The 8,233-nt window shown below is 36.9% G+C and overlaps 2 protein-coding genes across 2 annotated transcripts; one reads left to right on the plus strand and one right to left on the minus strand.

Annotated features, from left to right (window-relative positions):
• The first annotated feature begins 13 nt into the window (after positions 1-13).
• Positions 14-5,460, plus strand: LOC129571612 (protein kintoun). Its single transcript, XM_055451431.1, has 3 exons — positions 14-3,398; positions 3,513-4,528; positions 4,938-5,460. The coding sequence occupies exons 1-3, from the start codon at positions 2,208-2,210 to the stop codon at positions 5,161-5,163; spliced, it is 2,433 nt and encodes an 810-aa protein (XP_055307406.1). The 5' UTR covers positions 14-2,207; the 3' UTR covers positions 5,164-5,460.
• A 669-nt stretch (positions 5,461-6,129) lies between these two features.
• On the minus strand, positions 6,130-7,597 carry LOC129571613 (uncharacterized; the record flags this gene model as incomplete). Its single annotated transcript, XM_055451432.1, is given in 3 exon segments — positions 6,130-6,424; positions 6,845-7,008; positions 7,569-7,597. Coding segments are annotated over 3 exon segments (377 nt in total), but the record flags the coding sequence as incomplete, so codon positions are not given.
• Between the last annotated feature and the right edge of the window lie 636 nt (positions 7,598-8,233).

Raw genomic sequence — 8,233 nt, forward strand, 5'->3', positions numbered from 1 at the left:
TATCAAAAATAGGCACTTTTCATTCGACTGATATCAAAAACACCCTAGTGAACACACCCATATGCCAGAGCCCATAGTTGTGTATGCAGCATTGAATTTCACGCATTATTCAGAATTGAATGCATCAAACTTTAATGAATGTGCAATAATAACTTTTGAACTGCACTCAATTCTTATCAAAAGTACAATATGAAAAACCATATGTGTTCAGCTGATACGAAATGAGTTTCATGAAAATGGTCGATAAATCGAATCGAATTAGTCGATCACCTAGCAAAATTTCGATTGAAATTAAAAAGTCAATAATTTGAGCTTAAAATTGGCCGGTAAATTAAGAACAAACACCGAAATACGGTGTGTGTGTTTTTCGAACAATTAATCTGAATGCTAATAAAATCCGTCAACCAATTTAGATGACAAACAAAATTAAACTAACGAATGCTGCAATAAAATAAAAACCGTGTGTGTTTTTGTTTTGCATGTCAATCGATTGTGTTTCGTTTTGCTTTTGAACAATTGAATTGAGCAGAAAACGTACCAAAGTGAGTTAGTATTACAGTATATTGAATACATGCAATCGTCCTTCTCTCTCATTAAGAGCGATAATTGCACAACTGAAGCATGTTAACGAGCCAAAAGAAAAATTGGTCAAATTAAAGGTATTGATCGTCAAGTGAAAAGAGAACAGCATACGAAACATTCGTCAAATTGTTGTTTATATTTGATGGCATGTGGCAAACAAAGTCACGATATCCGATGATGCGAATGCGGAATATATCGACTTTTTCCCTATATTATTCTTTCTTGAATATGTTTTTTTTCTTGCCTTCCTTACAAAGTAGTCGCTACACATTTTTCTTGTACTAAAATAGATGCTGTAAAAAATAGATTGGAAACTAAAATTAAAATAAACAACAAGCGAGAAGTACACACAAGCATACGTAGAAACAGCAACCGATACAGAATCGGAATTGCGTGAATGAAATGCATGGATTCTGTCGCGCAATCTATGTACTACGGTTGTGAAAGAGATGCATAGACGGCGTTTACTGTCAGATTACATACATATTACATGTGTGACATGACGTGGACGCTCACACGTACACATAATATCATCCATCCAACTTAGCGACATACACACATTCAACTAATAGAATAATTCTACGGTTCTCGACCTGTCAACCTACCATGCATATGATGTTGTTGTTGTTGTTGCCATTTCAATTAAATTGTGTCAAAATTGTACAATTTTCATTGGATTCGATCGTTTACAGAATCGATTCAAATGTTGTTTCCCTTTAATCAAATGTACAGACAATGTCGTTCATTGAAGTCATTTGAACCGGTCACCGGTCATGTATTAGATAATCAGCTAGCGAGAGAGAGAGAGATCAAGAGACTGGCTCTTCGGTCAAACTAATACATAAACGATTGCGATGAACGAGTTTATCTCTTTAACGCTTGACTTTTCTTCCTTTCTTCTCTTTCATGATGGCTCTTCTTGTTCATCGGCTCTTTCACTTGCACATATTCGCTATTGGCGCCCGGTGCTTCATCGAAAGTTATGGAAAAATACAAGCACTGAGAAAAGAACAGACTAGAAAAAAAAATAAACAGCAAACATCTGTGTGAAACAACCCGTGACAGTTGTCGCTTCGCGTTCATTTTATACATATTTAGCACACCGTTGGTAAGACAGAGACACATGCACGCATACACATTCATACAGACATTGCTAAGACTGACGACGAGGCGCTCATACAAACAGCCGCATAAAACACACACACACATACCATCCATCTGTGGTTCTGTGTAAGGGAACACCGACAACATATTTTTCTGTAGCATTTTTTATTTATCGAAGCACAGTTCGTATACTAGATTAAAAGTGGGATATTAAAGTTTGGGTACTGCGTAGTTCACTGTGTGTGAATGCAAATAAATCGTCAATTTTTTCCGACACAGAAATCACATTTCCATTTTATTGTCAGTGTTTTCAATTGATTTGTAGTGAACGCAAAGGATTTTCACAATTTAACGAATAATCAATAGTTAATTGGTCGTTTTTTTCTGTTCCACAATTGTTATTCCACACTTCTCTTTCCATCCCCTCATCTGTGTCTACTGTAGTGTGTATATGTTTGAAAAAAGTTGATTCCACCAAACAAAAACCATTATTCGAATCGATTTCGACCGATAAATTCGCAATGAGTAAAACTGAAACGGAATGGCGAAATTTTGATTTGACAACGGACGAACTGGATCGTTTTACCAAGGCATTTAAATCGGAGAAATTTCGCAGTCTTTTCGTTGAATATTGTAAAGAAATTAATGATCCAGAGAATCGTCGCATTTACGAAGCTGAATTGAAACAATTGGAAGCCGAACGTGGCATTGATATAAAGTTTATTAATCCAGAACCAGGATTTGTTGTCAAATCGATTGCGAATGGTAATCAAAAGATATTCATTAATGTGGCAAAGAGTGATGCGATCGAAAAGCCCACCAGTCAATGTGGTTTCGATGCGAAAACGGGGGAAAAGGGGCTGAACTGGAGCTTACCGTATGTGCAATCGAAACCGAAACATGATTTTGATAAAAATAAGGTGATTTGTGCCGTATTCGATGTCATCTTCCATTCGGACACATTGCATTTGGCACAAAAGAATCCAGCATTCAAGAAATTGGTCATCGAAACGGCATATGATGCGGTGCGTTCAGCGTTCGATTTAACACTTGATAGTATTACGAATTTGAAATTCCCAAAATTGGCCTACAAAGGACAACCGACGCCCGTTGTCATTCGTAAAAAATGCACCGAACAATCGATTAACGCTTATGGAAATGCATTTGGTGGTGGTGTTGGTAAGCAGCAGAATGGTGAACACCGCAACGGTGACGATGAAGTGCCGAAACGCAAAGAAGCCAAACCAATGGCTAACAATGCCGCTATCGATGAATATGAAACACCCAAGTATGAACTAATCCATCGGCGGCACATTGAAATGCACGAATTCACCGATGAATTGGATGCGAAGTTGAATATCACGGTGCCCAAGGAGCTAGTAATCAAAATTCAATTGCCCTTATTGAATTCATCCAAAGATGTGGTTCTGGATGTTAACACAAAATCGATTCATATGCATTGTGATACACCAGCCAAGTACAAACTCAATGTTAGCCTGCCGCACGAGGTGGACAAGGAAATGGGAACGGCACAGTTTGACAATCAAACGAAAATATTAGCAATCACACTGCCAGTATTGAGCCGTAAGCAGATGGGCATTTTTGATTTGTGCCGCGAGGATAGCGGCGTTGAAAGCGATCATCACAGTCCCAAAGAGGATAGTTCATTGGGCTTGGACGACGATGTTTTCACCGATGATTGCGATCATTATGTAAGTTTCATTCGAACGTTTTCGGCTCAACATTTTTTCATTCCAGTTTCATTTCATAATAATTCAATCGAATTTCTTTTTCTTTTTCTTTCATGCATTTTCTTCCCGCCACAGTCAAATCAGATGTCAACTGAGATTGAAGAAGTGGGCTCGGTACAACAAACAAATGAAAAAGATTCGTTTTTGGAATCGTCAATTAATTATACGCTACCCCATTTCACTTATAACCGTTTTGAAAATGTGGTCGCATTTACATTACACGTAAAAAATGTCGAATCAACGTCAATCGTTGCTATTGATACGAGTAACAGCTATCGACTAAAGTTCTCAACCGTTGGATCTGGGTATTTCAATAATTATTATGCGTTTTATTTTGCCATGCCCACGGGAACGGCCACCATTTCGGAATCTCCACGTGTCGAGACATGGGACAATAATGTTGTCATTCAAATTGAACTGGATTCAATCGATCGTTTTGCATCGTACGATGTTGGACTGAGCGCAAACGATTGCAAGCATTTTGCGTGCAACGAAAAAAAGTCATACAATGACGTTAGTGAAAAGGTCGCGGAAGACAAAACCAATTATGTGGAAGTGGGAACGGCCATGTCAAATGAAGAGCTACAAATTGAAATTACAAATAAGAATTTCAAAGCTAAAAGTACAACTGATGATGATGAGGATGAAATTAAGGCGCCAGCAGTTCAACGTCCTAAGACGAAAAAATCGAAACGAGACAATAGTAAAAAGGCTCGTTCATACTCCGAATCACATTGCGATGAATTAAAGCAAACCGAAGAGGCGAAACAGGTGAATGGTGGCGAAAATCATGCAAATGATAAAAAACCATGTCCACAGCATGCCATCAAATCGCGTACACAATCCGAATCGAGCAACGATGAACATCATATGGATTTGTTTCCGTTGAAGGGCATTTTAAAGCGTCACAGTTCATATGATCGTACCACAACGCCGGAATGTTCGCTCGACGAACACGGCTGTGCCGGTTCCATTGACCTTGGCATTGGCTCATTCAAGAGCATACCGGAGGAAAAGGATGCCGAACACTCCGAAAGCGTTAAAAAGACTGTCCGTTTCGACAAGCAACTTTGCCGAAAACTGTTATTCAAGTAGGTTCACTACTCACATGTTTGAAGTATTGAGATTGATTTTCATTCTAATCGTGAATCGGCTTGGCATTTTTCGTCTATCACTATCTTTTTACATTTCTTTCGAACTTTTTTTTTTGATCTTCTTTGTCGTCTTTTTTGCGAACGTTTTTTTTTTTCATTTTCGATAATTTTTTGCGACCAGTATGAGCCGATCCATTTGTTGTCGATGCATCACTTTTCATGGGCGATTGCATCATCTTTTTTTTTGTATTACCTACGTTTTACGGTATAGCTTTTGAAAACTGATAGTCCCTATAGAAAAAATTGATGATGTTACCGTATTTAGAGCTTGAAAGTTAATAACAGCGTTATTTGCACCGTTTTTTTTCCTTTTGCTAATCGATTTCCCATTTGTTACAACCCACAGAATGAATTCAACCATTATTGGTCAGCGAAAGCCGAAGGAAAACAAACGCAAGAAGAAGAAGCGTAATCAAGAGCGCCGCTATAGCGAAGGTGAAGCTTCGGATTATGAAAATAATTTGCAGCCATCGGGAGCATGCTGTCAGAAACCCACCGCATCTGTCGACGTCAATAAAAATAACAAAGACACCGAACACAAAACCAATTTGATATTCGATATAGAAATTTAGTTTCTATAGCTTTTTGAGTCCAACCGAGAATTCTTTTTGCAACAACAACCACATACTTGTTCTCTTTTTAATCATGTAACTTCCTACTTAAACAATTTACTAAACAAAAACAAAATCACATGTCCAGTGACAATTAGACACAACACAAGAACAAAGCTACAAATAAAACACAGCAAACAAAAACAAAAAACAACAACAAGCATAGAGGCCCACTTTTGGTTCATATAGCATATGTAATCAATGGCATCAGTAGAATATTATAAAAGCAGGAGCATTGAGCATGTTCAAAATATTAAACGAGAGTTTTTTTTCTTCATTTCAATCGATTTTTATAGAAAAAAAATGAGTTTTTTTCCTTCGGCACATTGGCCATGTGACAAAAGCGATTTGAGGTTATCACCATCAAATATTCGTGGCAGACAACACAAATAAATCATGGGCAATTCCGCTCTTCGGTTCTAGTCGAAAAAAAAGGCTACACATGAACATTATAAAGGATCGACAACATGATCGACATGCGCATTGAAAACGGTCGCGTATGCCTTGCGTCGCATTCTTATCACCGCAAAGGAAAATACAACGATTGTCCATGCGGCGAACGATGCGTGAGCACATGTCGCACACTATGAACGGATGTGAGTATTTTTTTTCAGCTTGCCATTGTCGTTATATTGAGTGAACGTCTCGATCAGAGTTATCGACGGTAGACTGCATTATCTGCAAAGTCATTGAATTGGTTTTTTCGTTTGAATTTTTTGACCGTTCAAATTGTGAACGTTTGATTAAAAATTTATAGATTTAATGGGCATTCAATCGAAATTGACATAGTTGGAAGCATGATTGACGATTGTTTGATGAAATACTTGTAATTTTCAAGTTGGAAAATCCCAGTGATTCGATTCCATCATCAGCAATTTTGACGCTACTTCTGAATTATCGAATAAACATAAGGATCGAAAACAAAGATTCAAAGTGAAAAAAGTGAAATTTTATTGAAAAAAAATTCTTGTCTTTGTTTGGGAATTAACAATGATTCATTATTGAGATTATTTTAAGGGGAAAAATGAATTCTATCGTTTAGTTCTTTTGTTGTTGGTAATTATTGTTTGGGTATTGTGGTGGAATTTGTTGGTAATAGTTGTGTGTAAGTTGCGTCTGGCCGCCTGGATAAATGAATCCGCCTGTAGAGGCAATGTGACCACTGACAAAGCCAGTGCTTTGCTGGTTATTTCCGTTTTCTTCAGGTCCGAAACGGTCGGCCCTGTAAAATAATTCAGAGTTGAGAATGAATCTGATTGCAAACACGTAATATTCACACAGAAATAAAATGTGGTAGGTTTGTGCTATCTATTGGTGACGAGTATAGTTATCACAGGTTTTAGAAAAGTTACCCCACGCACCAAAATATTACTATGCACAGCACACATGCATTTTTTGGTTGGAAAATTCTCGGAAAAGCGCTACTGTGGGAAATCGGGAAATCGGGGAAAGTTCAGATCAGTCTCAATCGATCGGGTGGAAAATTTCATGTGAGGTACCGACCCAAAGGGTGATTTTCAAGCGAAAAACCATCCATTTCTGAGATAAATGAAAAAAACTTGCCGATATTTCCGAATTTGTTTGAAGCACAAACCTACCACATTTTATTTCTCTGTGTTCGTTATCAACAGATTTATCTTACAAATTCGGGACTCCAACAGCTGGTCCACCGCTATGGTACGATGATGAAGACTGTTGGAATTGGGTAATTGGTTGTCCATTCGTACCAGTTGCAGTGCTACTGCTGCTGCTGCTAGACGATTGTGCCGAAAACGATTGCGATTGTCGTCTCAGGCGATGCAACGTCTGTTTGAATTTGAAATTTGGAAGAAATTTTTTTTTAAATAACAATACCTAGAAAGTCTAAAAATGGATAATGAAAAATAAAATGTTCAAAGACATTGAAAAAAGAACAAGAATGCCTCGAATATGCATAATACATTCTAAATTTGTTCATTTTTCTGCAAATAAAAACCATCAATATAGAAAACCGATACATTTCAAATTCAAGCATCACACTAAAGATAGAATTCAAGCATTTTGAAATTCAAAAGTGTCTACATTCAAACGGTTCTAAAATCATTTTAAAAACGATTGAACTGAACAAAAAGAAACAGAGCTTCAAAGAAGAAGAAAAAGAAAACGCTTCAATATTTGCGCAAATGGTGCTAGAACGTATAAAGGAAAATGCATTAAGAGTCGGCGATATATGTGTTCTGGTGAATAGAGCTTCTGTTGTTTGTTACGTTTTCATCATGTTTCGCATGTTCAGTCGAAACGACTGGTTATTCTGAATTCCAAAAGCATTTTAACTTGTCGTTTTCTTGTTTCAATTTTATCGATTCTTCTTTCGAGATCTTACTTACCCGGGGAACTTTTGCATATCCAAATTGACCTGGAAAAAAACCAGCAATTTGTTATTTTATTGTCATCACATTTTTTTTCTATAAAAAAGCTTTTTGGTTTGGTGTTTTATGTCTTTTAACTGTCAATCATTTCTAGTTTATTCGCATTTCTCCTTTTCAGTGACTTTCTTCTTCTTCTTTTTTTTGTGTGTCGATAGTTCCGTTTGAAATTCATAACCGTCAACTATTGGCCACCGATGCTATTGGTTTGAATGCAAAATGAGACCGCTTTTTCGGGTATTCCATGGAATATCATTTGGCAAGCATATTGAAACCAAATATTTCAACCGTTTTGCGATTGTATAATAAGCAATAGAAATAAAATGGAATATGCGATAATTGTTCGATAAAATTGCTCAGGCAATTCATTATTTTCGTTGAATTATCATCCATGTCATGAGCACAGTCATAATAATTGAATATGTACGCAGTGCTGTAGATTCGACATGTTATTTTTGTTTCTTCTTCTTCTTTTTCTCCGATACTTTTACTCAAAACAAACGTATCACATAAAGCTAGATACACAGTTCCTTGTGAAATGAAAAAATTTCTCCGGTGAAATTTTCACCAGTGATCTTTGTATCAAGTTTTTTTATATTCAAATTGCAAGTATAATGATTTTTGAT

The sequence above is a fragment of the Sitodiplosis mosellana genome, unplaced genomic scaffold (genome assembly GCF_009176505.1).
Source record: "Sitodiplosis mosellana isolate CC-2019 unplaced genomic scaffold, AAFC_SMos_1.0 Smas_scaffold_2977, whole genome shotgun sequence".
NCBI classification, from domain to species: Eukaryota; Metazoa; Arthropoda; class Insecta; order Diptera; family Cecidomyiidae; genus Sitodiplosis; species Sitodiplosis mosellana.